The sequence below is a fragment of the Podarcis cretensis genome (assembly GCF_951804945.1).
Source record: "Podarcis cretensis genome assembly, chromosome: 16".
Classification (NCBI taxonomy): domain Eukaryota; kingdom Metazoa; phylum Chordata; class Lepidosauria; order Squamata; family Lacertidae; genus Podarcis; species Podarcis cretensis.
In genome coordinates this window covers 17,234,301-17,256,679 of record NC_137186.1, presented here as the reverse complement: position 1 = coordinate 17,256,679, position 22,379 = coordinate 17,234,301, and the positions used below count along the sequence as shown (strand labels likewise).

At 46.7% G+C, this 22,379-nt stretch overlaps 1 protein-coding gene across 1 annotated transcript in view; it reads right to left on the bottom strand.

Annotated features, from left to right (window-relative positions):
- Nucleotides 1-22,379, bottom strand: part of SMG5 (SMG5 nonsense mediated mRNA decay factor) — a 33,927-nt gene that overhangs the window by 9,251 nt on the left and 2,297 nt on the right. Inside the window, exons 2-16 of the mRNA XM_079957681.1 lie at nt 19,559-19,657; nt 18,285-18,408; nt 16,529-16,685; nt 14,205-14,294; nt 12,995-13,084; nt 11,480-11,558; nt 9,413-9,538; nt 8,179-8,247; nt 7,264-7,472; nt 6,242-6,379; nt 4,502-5,221; nt 3,381-3,550; nt 2,468-2,543; nt 1,128-1,303; nt 518-676 (exon numbers count right to left, since the gene is read on the bottom strand). Coding sequence (XP_079813807.1) covers nt 518-676; nt 1,128-1,303; nt 2,468-2,543; nt 3,381-3,550; nt 4,502-5,221; nt 6,242-6,379; nt 7,264-7,472; nt 8,179-8,247; nt 9,413-9,538; nt 11,480-11,558; nt 12,995-13,084; nt 14,205-14,294; nt 16,529-16,685; nt 18,285-18,408; nt 19,559-19,657 — 2,482 coding nt within the window. The remainder of the gene's footprint in view (nt 1-517; nt 677-1,127; nt 1,304-2,467; nt 2,544-3,380; nt 3,551-4,501; nt 5,222-6,241; nt 6,380-7,263; nt 7,473-8,178; nt 8,248-9,412; nt 9,539-11,479; nt 11,559-12,994; nt 13,085-14,204; nt 14,295-16,528; nt 16,686-18,284; nt 18,409-19,558; nt 19,658-22,379) is intronic.

Sequence of the window (22,379 nt, the reverse complement as noted above, 5' to 3'; positions counted from 1 at the left end):
TAAGGGGTGATATGATAGCCATGTTCAAATATATAAAAGGATGTCACATAGAGGAGGGAGAAAGGTTGTTTTCTGCTGCTCCAGAGAAGCGGACACGGAGCAATGGATCCAAACTACAAGAAAGAAGATTCCACCTAAACATTAGGAAGAACTTCCTGACAGTAAGAGCTGTTCGACAGTGGAATTTGCTGCCAAGGAGTGTGGTGGAGTCTCCTTCTTTGGAGGTCTTTAAGCAGAGGCTTGACAACCATATGTCAGGAGTGCTCTGATGGTGTTTCCTGCTTGGCAGGGGGTTGGACTCGATGGCCCTTGTGGTCTCTTCCAACTCTATGATTCTATGATTCTATGACATAAACTCACATATGGAAGAGAAGAGCTGTGCAATGCACAGGCATGTGACAAGACAGGGAATGCAAGAGGAGGTCCCTGTATGGCTATCAAGCTTTGCTGTTCACTGGAACATGTTTGTTCTGTCCCACTATTCCCCCCCCCCCCAGCCCACCCTGGAAAAGCTCACCATGCGGAACTGGGCCTGGGCCTGCTGGAGCAAGCCGTCCTGCTCCGACTGAGCGATGCTGATGAAGATCCCAACCTCCGGGTTGAACTGAAGGATGCTGCCTTGCAGGTGGGTGATGAAGTGTCCAAAACTCCGGATGCAACAGATGCGAACCACGGACTGTAATGAAGAAAGTGGAGGAAAGTGGGTGGGGAGGGCAGGGAGCACGTCCACTTGAGGCTGAGATGGGAGCTCACACACACTAAAGCAAAGCAAAAGCTTCCTTCCTAAACACCTGAAAGGCTACAGGATGGAACAAGCCGGCTGACCTCTTGCTGCAAAGGATCAAAGGGAATGTTCAGCCCTGCTCCCTGCAAATAGCTCCTAGGCCAGAAGGATCAAACCCCACCCAGCGACACCAGCTGACTGACAAGTGGGCGTGGTTTGGGAAAATAGCCTTGCGCACCAAACTGGGCTCCTTTGGTGGGACAGGACTGGCCTGTGAGCTAGAGGTTCCCCACCCCTGAAGTCTTGGAGCAAATGTTCTACTTGCCCTCACTCTCCTTGCTTCCCCCCCAGTCCAGAAGCCTCCCATTACTTCTGAAACCCAGGACCAAAACCAGCCTCTTACCTCCTCCACTTCTGCAAGGAGAGGCCTGTCCTGATCGAAGTTGAACCTCTTGTGCGCGTTCTTCAGCGGGGGAAGGTTGCGGAGGGCCATGTCCTCTGGGAGCAGCAGGCAGGCAGGCAAGTCTGGCAGCTCACACCCAGGCAGCATGCTCTTCACCTCGTTGCAGAGAAACAGCCCTGCGCATCAGTAGTGGGGAGGGGAGGGGACAGAATGGCGGCTTTATATTTCTGGGTCACAGGGGCAGAAGGAGCAACTAGAAAGTCACACAAAACGCTAGTCCTCAAGGGCACGTCTAGCCTAAAACTGGGACTTCCACAACTCCTCATGATGCCAGCTCCGACTCTGCCACACATGAGAGTCAGCCCCGCAGGAAGCCCAAAGGGGGAAGATGCTCCCGGCCTGGGATGTTTGTGTCTCCTTGGAAGAACCAGGTTGCAGCTCAGTGGAAGACCAATTGCTCTGCATGTAGAAGGTTCCCCAGATCGACCCCCAGCATCTCCCCCAGGTAGGGATGGGAAACAAACACACACACAGAGGTTGTTGCCAGATGAAGGTAGACAGCACTAGGCTAGATGAGTAACTTGACTCTGTGTAAAGTGGCTCATTACATTTCCATATCATGACCAGCTCTGACAGTAAGCACTATTTCAACGGTGGAACGGACAACCTTGGAAGCTGGTGGACTCTCCATCATTGAAGGCTTTTGAACAGAGGTTGGGGATGGGGACATCTGCCAGGGACTCTGCACCTGTTATTTGTGCATTGAAGGACGTTGGGTTAGATACCCCTTGAGATCCCTTCCAACTCTACGATTCTGATTCTTTTCATGAGGCATACAGAAGACCTCAGCAGAAGCTTCCCTCTCTGAATCCAGACAAGCCACCATCAGGTAAGCAAGTGTGGCCTTGAAGGTGGAACTGGGGGAAGCTGCTCCCACAGAAAGGGGCTTTGTGCTTACTCCACTGCATAGCATATGAGCTTGGTAGACTTCTCATGTTCTTCTGGAACTAAGCAATGGAATTCCAGAAGAACGTAAGAAGTCTACCAAGCTCAGGTATTGTCTATGCAGATTGGGACAGTAGGTCTGCAAGGGTTTCCAGCAAGGGACATTCCCTGGTTCACCAAGAGATGGTGGAGACTGCAAACTGAAGGTTCCAGGTTCAAAGAAGTCACTCTGTGTGACTAGACTTTTCCCCATCTAAAAACAGCAGAAAAACTAGGTGTAAAGCAGGAAAAAGACTCAGGAAACTAAAGAGTGCCTGAACTGCACAGGAATATGAAGTTTGAGTGTTGGGGGTGGGGTGGGGACATAAGAAAAGGAAATTTCTTCTCAAAGTTACCTGAGTCCTGAAGGTCTCCAGCTGAAGGAAGCAAGTTCAGAAGGACAGAAAGTCTGTTCCACAAACTCTGAGAACTCTGGAGCAGGGGAAAAGCACCACAAACAAATGCAAGTTGAGCATGTGGTGAATATTAGGACTTGAGCCAGAGATCCAGGTTCAAGCCCTTGCTCAGACTGGCCAGCTGCTACCACCTCCCAGCCTAACCTACCACACAAAGTCAGCGCAAGGATAAAATGGGATGCCCTCAGGCCCAAACTACAACTGAGAGCAGGGGGCCCATGAAGGTCTGCCCTTGAAATAAAGCGCAAGTGTGTGTGTGTGTGTGTGTGTGTGTGTGTGTAGATTTAAGGTAGCAAGGGGGCAAGAATAGGGCACTGAAACACTCAACCTCTCCCACCCAACCACAGTCCCTTTCTTCCCCAGCTTAGCTTTGACTGTGGAATAGAGCTCAGCTGAGAGAAATTTACCTGGGAGGGAAGGGTTCACAGCTCCCCTTGCTACTTTAAATCACAAGGATTACATGAAGTGTGTATTTGAAGGCATGGGTCCGTCACCCTCACATTAGTTTGAGGTCTACTTGAAATCCCATCCTTTTCCCTACGATATATCTGATAAATATCAGAACTGTGGGTCATTTACACCTCCAGAGCCCCTTTGCCTCTTAGTGCGCATGCGCACACACCCCACGCCCCCAGTAATCCCACTGCCCCACCAGGGCTGGTACCACCCACTTTGGGACCCACTGCTTTTATCAGCTACAGTACTTCTACTTTTAGCAGGTAATGGCAAACTGCTTTATACAGGCTGCCAACTGCAGTGGTTGAGTGCATGAGATAGAGGCTCATTCACCAGCCCAGAGGTGTAAGCTGAATAAGTTGTGTAAGTGGGATTCTCCCCCATTACCCCTCCTTACCTGTGCACACATGATGATGAGATCAGTGTTGGTTCTCAGCCAGTCCAGAAATACTTTGACAGTCGGCAGCAACCCCTCGTTGGTGATGATCTCCAGCTTCTCCTGGAGAGAACGCTCATTCCTGCAGGATTTACTGCTAGAGACGCTCTCTTCCGACTCAGAAACATCGTCTTGGACAAGACAAATGGATCGTTAAAAACAAGGAACTTAGATAATTAAACAAGGAGTGCAGATTGGAAAATGCAATTCCCCTCCAGAGGAGAGACACCCACCTATCCTGCCAAGTGCTTTTTATTTGGCCCCTGGGAATCAAGAGGTTTTATCAAGTTTTAATCTAGAGGTGATGAAAAGCAGTAGCTGGCACCTTCACAGAAAAGAAAATCACTCCCTATGAGTAGGGATGGTGGAGAAGGAGATTTAGTGCACAATCTAGTACACCACCCTGGCTCAACTTCCTTTCTGCCACGCTTCTGCCCCCATCTGCAGTATAAATTTAAAGCAGCACCATACCACTTTAAAGAGTCATGGCTTCCCCCAAAGAATCTTGGAAAATGAGGTTTGTTGAAGGTGCTGAGAGTTGTTAGGAGACCCCTATTCCCTTCACAAAGTTACAAGTCCCAGAGCGGTTTAACAATCAATCCCTTTTCTCAAGGAACTCTGGGAATTGCAGCTCTGTGGGGAGGAAAAGGGACCTCCAATTAACTCTTAGCACCCTTAACATATTACACTTCTGGGATTCTTAGGAGGAATAAGCCACGACTGTGATATGCTGCTGCTTTGACTGTATAGTGCAGATGGGGACATAATGTCAAAGGTTAGAAGACAGGTTTGTCACCCCACTTTAAGACAGCAATATTTTGGGGGCACGTAGCTAATGCTGGCCTTGAAACGGATATCAAAGGAGTTCTCAACTTGCCCCCTTCCCCACTTACACCTCTGGGTTGGTGACCAGGATCTGTGCCAGCCACATCTCACCTACAAATCACCCTCCACAAAATCCTAAGGTCTTTCCACCCGACTTCTTCTCACACACCCTTTTCTCCATTCATGGAAGGGATCTCCTTTCCAATCTAGCGTGCATGCGCTCTCTCTCTCTCTCTCTCTCTCTCTCTCTCTCTCACCTTGCTCAGTCATTTTGGACTTCTCCACGTCCCCATTGACACATGGCTTGCTGTCTGTCACCTCTTTTGGGGCAGGCAGCTCACAGTTTGGTTTGAGGAGGACGTTGCTGAAAGTGGGGGCCAGTCGGAAGCAGCGTTTGGTCTGGAAGAGCTGTGTGGACATGGCCTGGAGGTTGCTGGCTATACTGGCATCACTGGCGCCCAGCAAGCCTGGCCCGTTGGCCACAGGAGGCTCCAGCAGGGGCTCAGTCTTGGCAACGCCAGGGCTTTTCAAGTCCACCAGCCTGCCAACATCCCCTTCCGCAGAGTCCAAAGCCTCCGGGGCGCCGTTCTTCATGCCCTTGGCTTGGCTGCCCCCCTCGGCGTCTGGCTCATCCTCCATGTCTTCCAGGTCCGAGCGTGACTCCTGGCTGTTCATGTCCGAGTCAGTCTCCACGTCAAAAGCCGCCTCGGCCTCCTCGTCGCTCTTCTCTGAGCCGCTCTCTGAGCCGTCACTCCCTTTGGTGGAATCCGGGCTGGAGTCAGAGTCGAAGCCCTCGCTCAGGTCGCTCTCATCCACCTTCTGGACGTGGCGGCGACGGCGCAGGCAGGAGAGGCGTGAGTATTTCTTGCCCTTCTTGCTCTCGCTCTTCCGCTGCTCCTCGCTGGGTCGGTGGTTGGCCAGGTCCCCTTCGGCTTCTCTCTCAATGGAGTTCAAGGATTCCCGGGCCTCCAGATCCTCTGCAAAAGAGCAGCCGAACACACATTTTTGGAAACTCTTAAGATACGCAAACTGGCTTGACTACTGTTTATACCAGTGGTTCACAAAGTTGACACTCCTGGGGGGCGGTGGGATTACCTGGGAGGAGGGGGCAAAGGGGCAAGAGATGGAATGGGGTGCTGGAGATGTAAATAACTGTCAGATTTTTGGAAAGCTGGTCTCACTGGATAAAGTTCATGCATTTTGTTGAATTAATTAAACTAAATAGTTTTAACTGAATTTTGAATAACTGTGGAATTCATTCTTGCTGTTTATAGTTTTACAGTGGTACCTTGGTTGTCAAACGGATTGGCTCCCAAACAAATCGGCTCCCGAACACCGCAAACTCAGAAGTGAGTGCTCTGGTTTGTGAACGTTTTTCACAAGCCGAACGTCTGACACGGCTTCCGACTGAGTGCAGGAAGCTCCCGCAGCCAATTGGAAGCCATGCCTTGGTTTTTGAATGGTTCTGGAAGCCGAACAGATTCCCAGAACGGATTAAGTTTGACAACCAAGGTACCACAGTATTGTGTTATTATCTTCCTCCAGTGAAGCTGAATGGTGGGAGATTCATGACAGGCAAAATGAAATACTTCTGCACAGAGAATGTAAGTTAAACTAAGGTTTCACTCCCATAGATCTAGTGATGACCCCCAATTTGGATGGCTTTAAAAGGGGTTTGGACAGGCTATCACTGGCTTTGATTACTATCTTCTGTTGGGGTTGGGTCCTGTTTCCCTGCTCCCTATAGGTATTTGGCTGGCCACTCTGTAAACAAGGTGCTGAGCCAGACAGGCCTTTGGTCTGATCCAGCAGGGCTGTTTTCAAGTTCTTACAGACTGTCCCCAAAGAACTTCCCAGGATCCCCTTGGAAAAGTAAATAACTGTTAACCAGATTATTTTCACCACTGCCTGCCTCGTCACAAGAGCAGAACGCAGCGTGGAAGATGGAAGGCAAGTATCTTAGAATGGGCAAACATAACCCTTCTTGCAGCCCTCACCTGTGCCATCATTCCGAAAGGCTGGAACTGGATTCTCGCCTTCTTCCAGCTCTGCTTGCAGGCGAATATTGACGTGGTTGATGAGGTGCGAAAAGAGGGCCAGTGTGAATGCAATGGCTGCACTATACTGCTTGGAGCCTGTAAGGAGAGAGATGAGGCAGCAACAGCGTCAAGGGGAGCTGGCAACTGAATGGGAAAAACAGTGCCTGCAGCATCCATGGGGGAGCAAACTCCATAATTATGCATTTACCTATATTCAACTGCAGGCACCCAAATGCCTTTGGGCTTCTTTATGCGATCAAAATTAAAATTCTTGTCAACTCACTGTTATTCAGAGATTTTAAAATCCTTTCTGCAACAAAACTATGAACTCCATTCAGCCACTTGCATATATCATGTGCCCCCTTCCACAGGAGGGTCTGGAGGGTGGCAACTTGTGATCAGGCCTTTTCAGTGTTGGCTTCCTGTTTGTGAAATGCTCTACCTGGGAAGGATCACTTGGTGTCATCATTACATAGGCTTCAGTCGCCAGGCAAAAACACTCCTTTTTAACCAGGCCTTTGGCTTTGAACAATCTATGGCCTTTTAGAGAGAGTGGAATGTTTTAACATATTATCCCATCCTAGTTTTAAAGCATGTGGGGTTTTTTGCAAGTTGCTTCAAACTGCTATGGCAAAAAAGAAACTAACAAATTTAATAAATGCTAATGCTAATGATATGCTAAATACCCAGACTCTTTGAGTCTATGAACTCTATGATTCTATGAAAAGTGAAATGAAATGAAAATGCTTCGATCCCAGATTTAATCTGTGAGCACCTGAGCCCAGGAGTCAATGATTGTGTTTTATGAAGTGGATGCTGAACCACCTCATCTTTGCTGCTGTTCTGGAAACAGGAAGAGTTTGAGAGATGCTAGCTCAGTTCAACCAATCATATTATAAGGAGAGGCTGACAGGGCAGCTTAAAACTTGCACACCAAGTATGCAAGAGGAGGACACACCACACACAGCCAAGCTGCTCACCTGCCCTCTTGAGGCTGTGGACGCTCATCAGACAGACAATGACCATCCGGAAGATGAGGAGGTCTGGCAGGAAGGAGTAGCCATTCTCGCACTCCTCTTCGTCGTCATTGGCAGAGCTCGTGTTGGGCGAAGAGGGCAAGTAGAAGAGGCAGAGGTTGAAATCCTCCAGTACCGACTGGCAGAGAGACGTCAGCTCAGAGTCTGCAGAACTGAGAGGTGGGTGACAAGGAGAGATGAGCCACAGAGGATTGTCCCACAGCAAACAGGAGGTGCAAGCAGCTGAAACAGGTCAAGCCTCTCCAAACCCTAGGCAACCACAGTGGTTATACAACCCCCTTAATGAGCTATCTTAGAGTCCTCATCTGTAGAGGCTGAGCCAACGAGTGGGTAACTAAGAACCAGACAACCCCGATACTTGATCTGAGGGGCACATTCTCCCCAAGGTGCTTTAGACTCAACCCGACAAATTAGGAACTTAAGAAGCTGCCTTATATTAAGTTGGACCACTGGTCAATCTAGATCAGTATTGTCTACACTGACCAGCAGTGGCTCTCCAGGGTTTCAGACAGAAAGCCTTTTCCAACCCTACTTGGGACTGAACCCAGGACCTTTGGCATGCAAAGCAGATGCTCTACTGCTGAGCTATGGCCCTTCTCAAGGGCCAAGGGTGATGCATCCTCCCTAGTGGTGGGAGACTCTCAACCCGTAAAAAGGCAATGCTGTCAATCCATGACAAAAATGCAGAAGAGTGTTGGAGCAAGGAATTCTCCTTCCCCTCATGGGAAGTTATTCCAATGCCCTTGAAATTGTTTGGACCAGTATATTATCCCAATGTAAAAGTGCTTTGCTTCAGCTACATAATCTACCAGGAGTTAACAAAACAGCACAGTAAGAATAAAGACACAGAAGACTCACCTGCTCTTTGGCTGAAGGAGGCTCTGCAAGTACATGAAACTCACCAGTAACCTCTTAATGTCTTTGCATCTGCGGGGGGGGGGGGGGCGGGTGGAGTTGGGAGAGGGAAAGAGAGGAGGAAGGGCACAATTATCCCAAGGAGGTAGTCAAGGAAGATTTTTCTGTGGTTTCAGATAAGGCCTTAGTGCCCAACAGCTCTAGCTCCACCCCCAATACTACTGGAGACAAAGTAAGTTCAGCAAATGAGAAGGCATTTGTGCAAAATGGGGAACTGTGGCAAATCTACTCAATCTACTTATTTTCTACAGATTGCAGAGTTCACTTTGCTCGGCACAGAATCTGGACTGTTCCTTCTCTTTCTCATCATTTGGTCATTTTCACCCCTTGTAATATAATGCTTTCTTAAGACTCTGAAGAAGTCCTATAGCTATGCAGCTAGCACCACAAAGGCAGAGGAAATTTCAGGCGCAGCCAATATTAGTATGTGACAGGCACATTCTCCAATTTGGAATAGGAGGGAGGAGAATCCAAACAGCAGCAGCTTTGGCAAAGGACCACTTCACTCACCAAAGTGCACTGGAGCCTCAACTGAAGAGCAGTCAGGAAAGACAAGTTGTGAGAGTCCTAATGGTGAATAAGCCTCAATTGCACAAAGCCAGTGTTTTCCATCTCTCATAACCCCTCAGTTACCACATTCTTAATACTGAGAATACCCATCGCTAACATTTAGTAGGGCCAGACTTGGACCGGCCAAGGTGTTGCATATAAACCTCAGCTCAGGCTGGCCTTGAACCAGACATTTCTCTCTGCATCACTTTCCCCATCCATGAAATAGGCTGTTATGGTAAACAAGACGGCAGTAACACACCTTTGCACACCCAAACAGCCTGCACTGCCTCATCCACTTGCATTTCAATTCTCACATGCAGCACCACACAAATGGTGTGTCCCTCCTTCCCTTCCCCCTTAAGGCTCAAATTGCAGGTGTTAACTCCAGATGACTATTAGGAAACCATCACAATCCATTGAACCAATAATTTTTTTTTGGGGGGGGGGGGTTTACATGTGCTCATTGGCATGTCATCCCGCTGGGGTCAGTCACAGGTGTTTCTCTATGGAATTAGGTAATGTTCACAGAGGCTGGATAACACTCTACCTCTGGACATGTCTACCAGAACACTGGACAGATTTTGAGATTTGCTCACCGCAGGACTGAACCACATTACGTCCTTACCTCTTTTTGCTGGGTGACAGTTTCCTGGTTTCACATTTCTTCAGCTGGTGATACATTTTGGCCGCCTTATCATACAGGCGTTTGAGATTCCCATAAGCTCCTTCAAAGGACACTTCAGACTGGATACTAAACAGGCACAAAACCCCAAAAGCAGAAATGTTAAATTCTCAGTAAAACCCCAAACAAGCAGCGGGTTACACTTGACAAGGTCAAAAGAGCAGAATTTTGCCACCTGTAGAATTTACTGAAATCAAGCAAGTTTGCACTTCTTTGCTTGTTTCACTTAACTAGTTTTACACTTGTGAGACTTTGAGCAAAGCTCTGCAAGTCCTTGGCTGCATCCAGATGTCATATTTTGTTAAGAATGACATTTCCTTCCTCCTGGCATCAAAGCAGAAGTTCAGAAATTTTCACTTCTGGTTTCAGTTAAACAGCTTAGCATTGTATTCGATGCCTAAACTGTGGCTAATCATAACCATGGCTTGCTGGCACAAACCAGAGTTTTAAGCTGGTTTGTTTCAAACAAAACATAATTAATAATAGTTTGCCAAGTTCAGGCAACATGACTAGCTGCACTGAATTGAAAACAGAAGCTTCAAAATTCCTATTTGTGGCTGTGCCAGAAATGGGAGAAGGTGCAAGCCCTGTGAGGTCAGACTCCTTCCCTTCACAATAAACCCAAGGTACAGCACTCCCCTGTCAACCACTAGAAATCTCATTCAGTGTCCCCTCTGGTTTCAGTCACTTCGTCAAGCATCACTCACACACCCAAGCATGCAGGCTGATTCACACCATTCCAGAACAAGAACCCCATGTTTGCCACTGAGCAAACCTCAGCTAATCCTCTCTCATTAATGTGCCTGTTCATTTGACAAAATTACCAACACCTCTCTTACACACACAGCTTTTGGGTATGTATCTAAAATGTAACACGAGAGAGGCAGAGTCTCTCATGTTTTTAAGTCACAGAGCTCCACATACCCATCAACTAGGATAACTTTCCCACCCCGTCTAGCATAGTCACCCTCTTCCACAGAGTTCTGAAAGAAAAGCGTGGGATTCTCTCTTCTTTGTAGAGAAACAGTCAGAACAGGACTCTCTCCGACTACACAAATTAAGAGAGCAAGTGTGATATAGAGGTTAGAGTGTAAGACTAGGACTGGAGAGACGAGGGTTCAAATCACCACTCAGCCATGAAGCTCACTGGGTGACCTCAGGCCAGTCACTCACTCTCAGCCTAACCTACCTCATAGCATTGTGAGGATAAATTGGGGGTGGGTGGGAGAACTATATACGCCATCTTGAGCTGACTGAACGAAATGTGGGCTATAAATAAACAAACGACAGAATGCCTTGCCTCTCCACTGAAGCTCCTATGCATGCCACAGGGTTCAGAGTATGAATGAGGTCTTCCCACCTTTTCAGGAAGGTGGCAAGAAACAGCTTGAGAGGGGAAGAGGAAAAGCCACCAGAAACGGCTATAATTTTGCTTTTAAAAGATCTAGGAGGGAAGGGACATTATGCTTCTGAGCAGGCCTACAAGCTCCAACATTTGTGGCATGGAAAGACTCGATCAACAAGCACATTTCCAAAACAAAAAAATGAACCCCATTTGTACAATATTGGAACCAACTTAGATCTGGAGAGGTGACAGCACTAGGCATACTAGCAACGATGGAATCTTCTGAGTTGGCAGACCTCTTTGGGGAGACTTACTCATCTCTCACTTGAAGTTTACAATGTATTTTAAAAATACTTAAAGCAGAAATTCTGTGGAATCTGGTGCCTAAAACCGACTTGCAAGCTACACAGAACCCCGCTCACAAGTTCCTGGGATTGATTTATTTTTAGCTGCTTTTCAAGGACTGACAGCCCAAGGGCACAGGCTGCACGCGCACTTGTAACAGAGCAACCAGCATCCAGGCAGTCAGGTTAGGCAGCTATGGGAACCACATTCCAGCTATGCACAGAGCAAGAAAGTCAACAGGCGATATACACTGCACAGTGAAAAGTCCTCTCTGCCCCAAAGCAACAGGTGGACTCACTCTCCTTGGGAGGCACACTCACCAGCGCAGGTAGCAGTAGGTGGCTTCCACGTTGTAGTAGTTGCTCCCCGCTAGTGTCCCCAGCTGGTTAAAAGGCATACCTGTCCCAAAAAGACAGAAGTGAGTCAGCTCCATATGTGCTTGTCCAAATCTCCCAAGAACAACAAAAAACCCTAGAATCCCACCTAGAATCTGCGGCTGTACCTGACCAAGCCATATTCAGAAGAGTCCCAGTGAAATCAGTGGGCATGATCAGCTTAACCCACTGATTTCAATGGGCTTACTCATACACTCGTGGGGTGTCTGTTTTTGTTTGTTACTATGGTATGCAACTTTCTGTTTTTATATTGTAAACTGCCCTGTGATCCTCAGATGAAGGGTGGCATAGAAATTTCATACATACATACATACATACATACATACATACATACATACAACCCATGGCCTTTTTGCAAGTACAAGGGGCTGCTCTTCCTTACTTTGCAGGAACTAAGAGGTAAGAGACTGCATAAGAGATTGTGTGAGAACCCATAAAGGACCAGAGGAGATGGGCTCCTTCCAGACAGGCATATCCAGTCATTTCCACCATTTGAGCAGCTAGAAGGTAGAACTTAAGAGGAACCCAGAAGGGACAGGGAGTGGGAGCTTGATAACTGATCCTGCAAAGCATGAATCCCTCAGCCCCCTTCCCTTTATGGCCAGGCTGTGTCTAAAGCCCTGGAAGCAGCCAAAACAGCTTTCAAAACATCTGTGCAGCCCGGTCTTACAGCTGTCATCAAGATTTTACAGGCCAGATCCACACAGGCTGAGCTTCCACAGACCCAAGAACATCGTTTGAACTGTGGAACTGTTTTTTATTGGACACAGGAAGTTGCTTTGTGGAAACAGTTCTTCAAAAAGCGAGGGACACATTTTTAAATACATAAAAATTGGCTGATGGACTGGCAATGTTGGCTCTGCCAATTTAGTGACTTCTTGTTGTGCTGGCTGAGAGACAGAGGCAAGGGGTTCTCCACCACCTTCCTGTCCAGAGTAACCAGAAAGAGAAAATAGCTGCAACAGTGGGAAAGGTTACTGCCAACTCCACCACGGCCCTCTGAATCCAGGGAGAGAAGTCATGGAGGCACATAGCGATGCTGTCGTTCTCCCACATCCATGGCTGACGGGCTGGGTGGGCCTGAGATGCTTCCACAAACCATGTGGGGAAAGTCCTGAAGCTGTTGAGTACTGGGGATTTCTCTCAGCGGACAACACACAGGAAGGACAGTGTGCATGTACATGATACACCCACATTGCTTTCAGCTTGGGAGGTTACCATCACAGACCTGATTTAGCTCAGATCTGTCAAAGAATCCCTTGCTCCATTGCCTCCAACAAGAGCCAAGAGCAGCCCGATGCAGGGCAGTAGTTTACAAATACTGACCATCTTAATTGTGAGCAGGCTGGCAAACATTCCAATGGGCTAGTAACTTGAAGACAAAATTGCCTGGTAGACAAATCTGGGGGAAGGATCATAAGACATGGACTAAACACTTACCAATTTGTGGTGCAACAGAAAGGGCTTGATAGTAAAATCTCTCGGCCAGCAATTCTGTGTCCACACCTGCTAATTCGTTCTGATATCGAGCTGATGAGGAAGAAGCACACACAAGAGACTTATGGATTGCAGTAAGAAAAGGTGTAGAATTGCAGCACAATGTGACAAAACCATCTGGGAGGCCTTACGGGCAAGTGAAATAGTGAGGCTTTATTCAATAAATGAAACAAATTCACATCTCTGGGCAGTTGGAAAGTTTAAATAACTTTTCACAATCCTCTTGAAGTTACCAAAGTCCAATGCAATGTCTAAAAACACAACATAAATGCCTCCAACTCTACAGTGGTACCTCGGGTTAAGTACTTAATTCATTCCGGAGGTCTGTTCTTAACCTGAAACTGTTCTTAACCTGAAGCACCACTTTAGCTAATGGGTTCTCCTGCTGCTGCCGTGCCGCCAGAGCACAATTTCTGTTCTCATCCTGAAACAAAGTTCTTAACTGTACTAGGTACTACTGTACTAGGATAACTCTAGTTCCCAAACCCCAGAATTTGGAGGGGGGAATCCTGGAAGAGTCTTAAGTGCAGGTTAAGGAAAAATGCCAAAAGGAGGAAGCCCAACAAGCACGGAATATCATTAACACATCCTTGTCATCTACACAGAGTTCACATAGGGAATTATTAAAGGGGCTTTTGATGAGACAGTCTGAAGCCATTTAGGGCTTTGCTAGTCGGTAATGAATGGAGTCGGGACGCGGGTGGCACTGTGGGTAAAAGCCTCAGTGCCTAGGACTTGCCGATTGAAAGGTCGGCGGTTCGAATCCCTGCGGCGGGGTGTGCTCCCATTGCTCGGTCCCAGTGCCTGCCAACCTAGCGGTTCAAAAGCACCCCCGGGTGCAAGTAGATAAATAGGGACCGCTTACTGGCGGGAAGGTAAACGGCGTTTCCGTGCGCTGCGCTGGTGCCGGCTCGCCAGAGCAGCTTTGTCACGCTGGCCACGTGACCTGGAAGTGTCTCCGGACAGCGCTGGCCCCCGGCCTCTTAAGTGAGATGGGCACACAACCCTAGAGTCTGTCAAGACTGGCCCGTACGGGCAGGGGTACCTTTACCTTTACCTTTAATGAATGGAGTCTGCTTTCCCTTTGCAATGCAAGAAAACTGTGGATTCACTGGGCCAGAGCAGCAGCCCAATTTCCACTGTTAACACTCACCTAAATCCCCCAGGTAAACCAGACACCGGTGGCAGGCCATCTGCGCCCATTCCATCTCCTTCTCTGATGCAGATACAGGCTTCTTGCAGCCTATGGAAGACACAAGGAATACGGCAACCTGGGATGAGCACTGCTCAAGAACAAGGCAGCTGGGGCTCTAAACCGATGGTGGAGAGTCTGCCCGCACCAGAACCACCATGTTTGCCTTTGCTCATATGGCTCGGCTTGTTCCACAAATAGACCACACAAACTGCAGATTGTGATCTCCTGAAAGCCTCTGCTTTTATTTTTGGAAAAGTAAAAAGCTTGAACAGCCTCAGGGGGGCAGAGATGACCTCATGTGGTCAAGGGGGTGGGGTTTCAGTCCTATGCTGGCCACCACCCGTCTCCAATAGCCATGGCAGCAAAACAGCCTTCAGCAACCTGCTGTGCACCAGATGTTTTAGTTCCACTGGCTGGAGCCAGCTGAGTTTGTAATCCAGAACATCTGGGCGACACCAGGTTGGCAAAGGCTGGAGAACAACATGCAATACAAAAAGGTCCCCTTAATTTCTGTACTAGAGTTCTGTAAGAAATGTTTGGAACAAAAACGACACCCATACATACTCTGGACATACATTAAGCCCCACAACTATGGATTTTAGTTCTGCCCCCACCACAATAGCAACCCAGGTAAGATTTCAAAGTGCAATTAATGTGTCAAAAGCTACACAATCTTAAATGTGGATTAGAAGGCATTCTGAGGGCTTAAGTTCTGCAGCAGTATTAATGGGATTCTCACAGCGATGGTTGCCAAGGACACGAGTCTCTCAGTGCATCACTCTGGAAGGCAGCCATCAAGAAAGTGATAAGACTCCCACCAGTCAAGAACTGAGCATGTCCAAATGAACAAAAAAGCCGTTTCTAGCCATCTCACAGAGGTCAAAGGACTCATCTGGCCATCAGATCCCACTCCTCCCCCAAACGCCTCTGCAAAACCAGATCCTTCACAAACGATCTAGAAAACTCTATGTTATGTGATTTACTGAGAACTCAGCAGCTTATAATGCAATCAAGATTAATTACACCATGAGCAAAGCTGTAAAAACCAACCCAGATGCCATTTTGTAAACCCCATTTAACAGATGGATAAGACTCATACGTGTTTAAACGAAAGAAGTGAATTATGTAAGCCCTATTAGAAATGCAAAACTCACAACACAATTCTATACAAAACAACCCCTTACCTCATATTTTTCACATTCCTAGATTTAAGCATAACACTTTTCAGTATGGACTCCCTTTTTTCAAGGAGTCAGTCATCTACAAATTTCTGAATTCTGATTGTCTTGCCCAAATGTATGTTAAAATGCTGCAACAGTCCAGTCAAGTAAGACCATCGTAAGTGCTCAACATGGCCAGGATACTCAAACCACCTTGGATATGGGGAGGGGCAAAGATTAGCAGCAGAACACATGCTTGGCATGCAGAAGGTCCCAAGTTCAATGGCTCCCAGCTTCCCTATGACTATGACGTCATGTGTATGTTACGGAGTGGAGGGCATCCCAGAGGTGGTTCCTGCCACACTAAAAGGAAGGCCTCCGCCCTTGTTCTTAAAAGCTGGGTGCTCTCATCGTTTTTGTAAGGTTTGTGCAAAGTTTGCAGTGGGAGGGACATCTCAGATACTGAGCTTTTCCGTTACGTAAGTAAATGGGTAAGTGCAGATGATTTGAGTAACGATTGCATTGAATAAAATGTTCTTAAAATAGAGAGCCTGGGTGGAGTAGTGGTTAGAGTGCTGGACTACGACCTGGAAGAGCAGGGCATGAATCCCTAGTTGGCCATCAAGCTCACTGCCATCATTTAAATATAATGTGTGCCTGCTCAAACTGCAGACAAGGTATTTCAAAATTCCCCACAACCACCCCCACTTGCTCTTCTCAGAGCTCTTTATTTTCAAACTGGACTTGGACTCCATGCTCCTTCAAACAGAGAACTGCCTCCCTGTAAAGTAGGACACTTGGCCATCCTAGGAGCCATACGGCTCAAGTGGTTGCAACCATCCCCACTCTGGCGAAATGTAGTGTATGCCCATTGAAATTATAGCTTTGGCTTTTAAATTTGACTCCATTACCAGGGTTCAATTCCCCACTAGGCCATGATGCTCACTGGGTGACCTTGGGCTACTCACTGCCTCTTGGCCTACCTACCCCACCTCACAGAGTTGTTGTGGGTATTCAATGAGATGGAAGAAAATCACGGATGTTACCTTGGGGTGAAAGGTAGGAGTACAAATGCAATAAATGAATGGTAAATAAAACGTACGTCAGCATCTGCATACTGACCTATCAGAGGATCCGTAACATGTGTCCAGTCAATACAGCCCTGCAGCTCTAACTGATAATGAGACTGGATATAGAGAAGAAGGTGTTGGTAAAAGCCGATGCCAGCAATAAGGTGAGTCCGGTAGGCACACTCTAGGGTGCTGCGACTGTGAATGTGCTGTGGGGTGGGGAGCAAAAAGAAGAGGGGAGGGGAAAATAAAGTTAGAACACATCCCCAGTTGCTTCATCATCACCTTCATCCCCCTCCCTGTTCTCAAAAGGTAGACAAAGCCATAGCTAAGTTCGACAGAAAACTCTTCTTTTTCTGGCCACTCTATGCCACCCCTCTTCTGTAGAACTTGCAATGTGTAGGCTGCCACTGGCATTTTGCTACTTGTCGTCTCCCTACCAGGGATGAGCTGTGCCAGCCTGAGGGCCACTTTGCTGGTGAAAAGTCAGTTTACGGCTTTTACGCTTTGGAAAGCAAGTACAACTCTGCTATTCTCCATTGGTGGGCTTGTGAACAGCTGCACCCTCCCTTAAGTCAACGGAAGGGGATTTGGGGCAGTCGTTGCTGCTGTTCTCTCCCCTCAGCTGATAATAAGGAGCAATCACCAACTCAAAAGTTAGCCTTCCTCTGCATGCTGCAGACAAAAGGAGTTTTGCATGCAAGTACACCGTCCGTTGCTTCCTTAATTAGGCTTCCATGGCCGCAGCCATATCTATGCACTATTCACTCCACAAACCTGAAGCAAGGAAGGACAATGTCAGGAGAACCAGGGGTCATGTGGGGTGCTGCTCTGTGTAAGCTGCAGCCAAGGCTGCAGGCAGCTTAAGAACCACCACTGTGACCCCACAAGAGAAGTAGCCATCCACTTTATGTTGCTGCCTTTACATGTTAGAACAACAAGATCAAGGATGAGATCTGAGTCATGGGATGAGGTATTTGTAAAAATAGAATACTGGGGAAACCTTTTTAAAAGAAACCCATTGAAATAGCAATGTTGAGCATATTCAGTGGAGACAACCAAGGGTTCAAATCCGTGGTTCCCAAAATAGGCGACAGTGCCCCCAGAGCAGATTACCTAGGGGGAGCACTAAGATGCAAGGGGGCAGCATGGGGGCACTGGAAGTGTAAATGACTATCAGTCTTTGAAAAGCTGGTATCACTGAATGAAGTTCATCCATTTTGGTGAATTAAGCTACATAGTTTTAATTGGATTTTGAATAAATGTGCATTTAATCGTTGCGGTTTTGAATATGATTGTGTTATTATCTTCCTGAATGGGTTGTGCAAACTGCTACTTTGAATGTTTTTTATATGATACGGGGCACTGGGGGTGAATTTATGGAATCAAGAAGGAGGGGGGCCAAAAGTTTCAGAACCAGTGGTTTAAATGCAAAAATCAAGGGGGAAACGAAATTTGGGACATAACACTTTCGGAAAAACTGACGCAAAAACATCATGTGGCCAAAAAGCAAACAAAAATCCCACCAACTTTTATGGATGGACTGGTGGTCATTCATCCAGTACACAAAGAAAGATAACAGGACAAGCTGCACCTGCCATATTACGCAGTATACGGTTGTGTTAACATTTTCCTTCATACTGATATTAGCAACTTTCAGTCTCTCTCCACTTCAGGTCTTGTAGGAACTTTGCTATTACTGTTTACATCTGCACTATGCTTCCAGGCTGGGGAAAGCAGGGGTACATTATTATTTTTTATTTTCAATTTTAAAATGCTTTTTTCAAAAAGGTTCAGAGACAGCTTGCCTTTTTGTTTGTTTTAATGAGCTGAATGACTTCATAGTAAACTTTCCTCCACAGCAGCTCTTCTGCTTTCCTCCCATAATCCACTGGGTGCAAGAACATCAGCTTCACACATAGTTCACGTAACCTAGAGCAGGAAATTGGACAGTGGGCAAAAGAGAGGGGGGTTAGCCTTCAACTTAGCAAAAACAGCCACTTAAACTATGATCCCTTCCCAGCAGAACAAAAAGATGTGCAGTCTGAAGCCACCCATCTTCCACTGCATCCTGCAATCTGAGTCAATGGCACAATACAGCTTAACAAAATACAACTTAACACAAAATGTCAGGGCAGGGCAGCCAGAGGCCAGATGAACCCTTTACTTTTTACAACACCTGGCATCCCATATGAGACATAGCAATCATTCAAGACAACCTCTTTAACCCATAGAAACATCTGGAGGGACTTACTGCACTAGAAACTTTAATATGCAGTATAAACCTGTTTTAAGTAGCAGTTCCAACTTTAAGCTGCTCTTATGGCATTTCCCCTGAGAAATGACAAACTAACTAGTATTGCTGTAGTTTATTCTATTTTTTAAAAAAATGTATAAGTGAAAAAGCAATAAAATACTTTTTATACGAAAAAAAGAAGCCCCACATAGTTGAGGCAACTAAATAGCCAAGGAAAAAGCAGGACATGGTGGTAGTCAGTCTGGCTTCCAGACTGCCTGGTCACTGTCTCCAGGCAAGATAGCTTTTTAAAACTGGGAGAGCTGGAGCACAGTCTGCTTGGAAGCTTCTTCTGTGCAAGTTCCGCTGAACCCCCAAATGCACAAGCACCTTGTACACCCACCACCCACCGTTTTTTTCAGGCTACTGCTGTGTCACATAATTAACAAAGGTATGTGCGGGTGAATAGGCTAGGTAAACTTTATTATGGGGGAAATTTTCTGCAAGGGTGTTCCCAAACAACATTATGTGTAAAGCAACAGCTCTGACCACAAGTTTGAAATCTGCTGCAGAACAAAGCAATATCCTGCACTGAATAATCCACTGGCCTGATAAAAGGCGGGCGTATATATCATATCACTAATATTAAGCTTCCGCAAGTATTTTTTTATTCCTTTTATATCCGGTCTCTTCCATGACATTGAAGGCAGTGTGCACAAGTCCATGCAAAGCATCCCTTCCATACCTGCTTAGTTCCAGCAAGGGTAGATCTTGTGCCTTCAAGACCATGCCTCTAAGTGAACTACAAAACTTTAAAAAAAATAAAGAGATACTCAGCTTGCTTACTTGTTTCTCAGGCTGATGTTCTCTGGTTTAAAAACTTCTTGATAAGCTGCCTTGTTTCCAAGAATGAGATCCAGTCTATGCACGGCTTCTACCACAGCTCTACAAGGGACACAAAAGGACAGCAAGTATTAACATAAGGAAGACACAACTTTGAGAGCTGCATGGGAATTCTGTATTGCCATGATCTTCCTCCTTTCCTTGGTTTCTTAAAGCTTGTTCACCCAATCAAGATACATGGGTGACAAAATAATACTGTACTGTGATAAAATAAAAGCATATTTAAAACATTTTAAAGCATTTGAAAACATTTAAACACACTAAAACAAGTTTAAAAACAGATGTAACCAAATCATGTGTCTGGACAAGCCTGCTGAAACAGAAACATTTTCAACAGGTGTCTAAAATAGTATTGTGAGGGTGCCGGCTTAATGTCAATTGGCAGGGAGTTCCAGAGCACCAGTGCAGCCACACAAAAGGAATGGCGCCTCACAAATGCAGAATGAACAGCTTGTGGCACTTGCAAAAGTGCAAGTTCTGCAGATAAAATTCTGGGGTGCAATAGCCACACCACCTGGCTAGTTATCTTTGGTCACTGTGTTTACCCTTACTGCAAGAGGCAAGCCTCCAGTTTTAAGCAATGCACAGCCAGTTCAGGTGCTTGTTCCTTTCTCCAAGCATCCCTCAGAATTCAGCTGCATGGAGGAAGTCAGGCCTGACCTAGCACGTCACTTGCTACTCTCTGGCCGTCAATCCACATCAGCAGCAGCTGAAAATGTATCTGACAGGGGGCTCTAGTCCACAAATGCTTGTAGCATAATAAGTCTGTCACGGTGTAACCAGACTGTTTTCAGACAAGAATCTAACAGAGCCACCCTTTCAGAATCTATACCTGTTAGGAAGAAAGAATAGCCGCATTTGACAGGCTAGTCTCCACTGATGGAGAAAGTCCATAGCTCCGCGGGTGGCTGAATCCTGACTAGAGAGTACACTCATGTTTTTCTCTCCTTTGCTCCCACAGAATGTTAGCTACCTCTCCATACTTCCAGATGAAGATATTGGAAGCAAACCCCTTGAGGTGTATGTTTTTAGGACCAACTTTAGGACCAATTTTTATGGTTGCAAGTTGTTGGGTTTTGATGTTATAACCCACCCTGGAACCTTAGGTTGAAGGGCAGGCAATAAACACACACACACATTCTAGGTATGTTTGTGTGTGCAAAGGGTAGCTTATACACAACCTATTCCCATAAAGCAACAACTCCCAAGCAGCCACTACCCTCAAGTTCTGAACTTGCTGCCACTGCTCTGGAAGGAAAGTCCCACTCCAAGATTTAAAAGCTTGCACAGGTGCCAAATACCATGTGGTTCTAAGGCTGTAATGTAAGGATGGACTCCATTCTCTGGTGAGAAGCCTTCCAGGGGCCACATGCCAGTACTGGGTGGGGCAGCCTGGGCCAAAAATGGGCATGGACCCAGGCAACATGTCCACATTAATAGACCCACAGTACATATCCTTAAAAAATGAAGGACGTTTTGCAAGCAAGATTCCACACAGGGAAAATTTGAGCTTGGGGACTGCACAATAGAAGCAAAACACAGGCAAGGTTGGCTAGGGGGAAGCCGGGTGTGACTTGGGCTCACTTGACAGTGAGAAAGACATGTACTGTACAGCACAACTTTGTGCAGGGTAACTTGAAGCAGGAAAGTTAGCTGGAGAAACCTGCAAGGAATACGTGAAGACTATTTGGGGCAGTAGTTAGCCATCTGGTGCTCAGCACCAGGCTTCAAACACACCCTTTCCCCTTACTCTCTAAGCAAACCTAAAGGCTTCACAGTTAAGAAGTACTGACCTTCCAACTACTTGATATTTTCAATATAACTGAAAGCAGTGCCACTTTGGGGTATTAAGAGGTTGGCACTGGACCTCGCTGACGCATTTTGATACCTACTGCTGGGTTTGCTCATTGGCAGAAAGCAAGTCTAATGCCTCAGTCTATTAGAAGACCCGAAAATGGCAATGCATACCATGCTCCATGAACACAGGCCAATGACAAGCATTTTGACTGTAGGGAAGAAGGCAGGGAAAGCTGTTTGCATCTCAAGCCTCAGCTGTACTTGGCCAAGGATTCAAACTCAACCACAGGCTCACCTTAGAAAAACCACTTACATCATCAGTTTTCTTCCTTCACTCCACACTGCCCTCCACTAAAAGACAGCTATGTGACCTACAATGTGGCAGGGAAATGCCTAAACCATAGAAAGCTAACCTTGAAAAAGGCTGCCTTACACTCCAAGGGTCAAGTGCCACTCTCTCATGAGCATTTTCACAAACCATTCACACCTGCAGGCACACAGAACACATATCCTTGTCATAGTACCTGGTGACAAGGTTTATACCTCTAATTTCATCCCAGCACTGCAACGGAGCTTCAGATCACCCCATCACCATGTTGGGCAGTATGAAGAGCTTTAAATATTTCCTCCCAATCCAGCACTATTATGGGGAGGAAAATGAGTACTGGTGGACCTAATCTGCTTCATGGGTTTGCCACTCTGTCTTAAACCAGATGTGGAAAACCCTTGGCCCTTCAGACATTGCTGAACTCAAAACTCTCAACATTCCCAGTCCTTGGCCTAGGGCTGATGGAAGTTGTAGTTCAGCAACATCTGGAGGGTCTAAATCCAGGTTGCTGTCTAAGAAAATGTCAGGAAGGAGACAGAAGAATCTATGTGGAGCCACAGGGAAAGCAGATGAGGTGGGGACAGAAAGGAACAGAATTATTTACTCTGAAGTGATATGCTATGAAGCAGTGCATCCAGC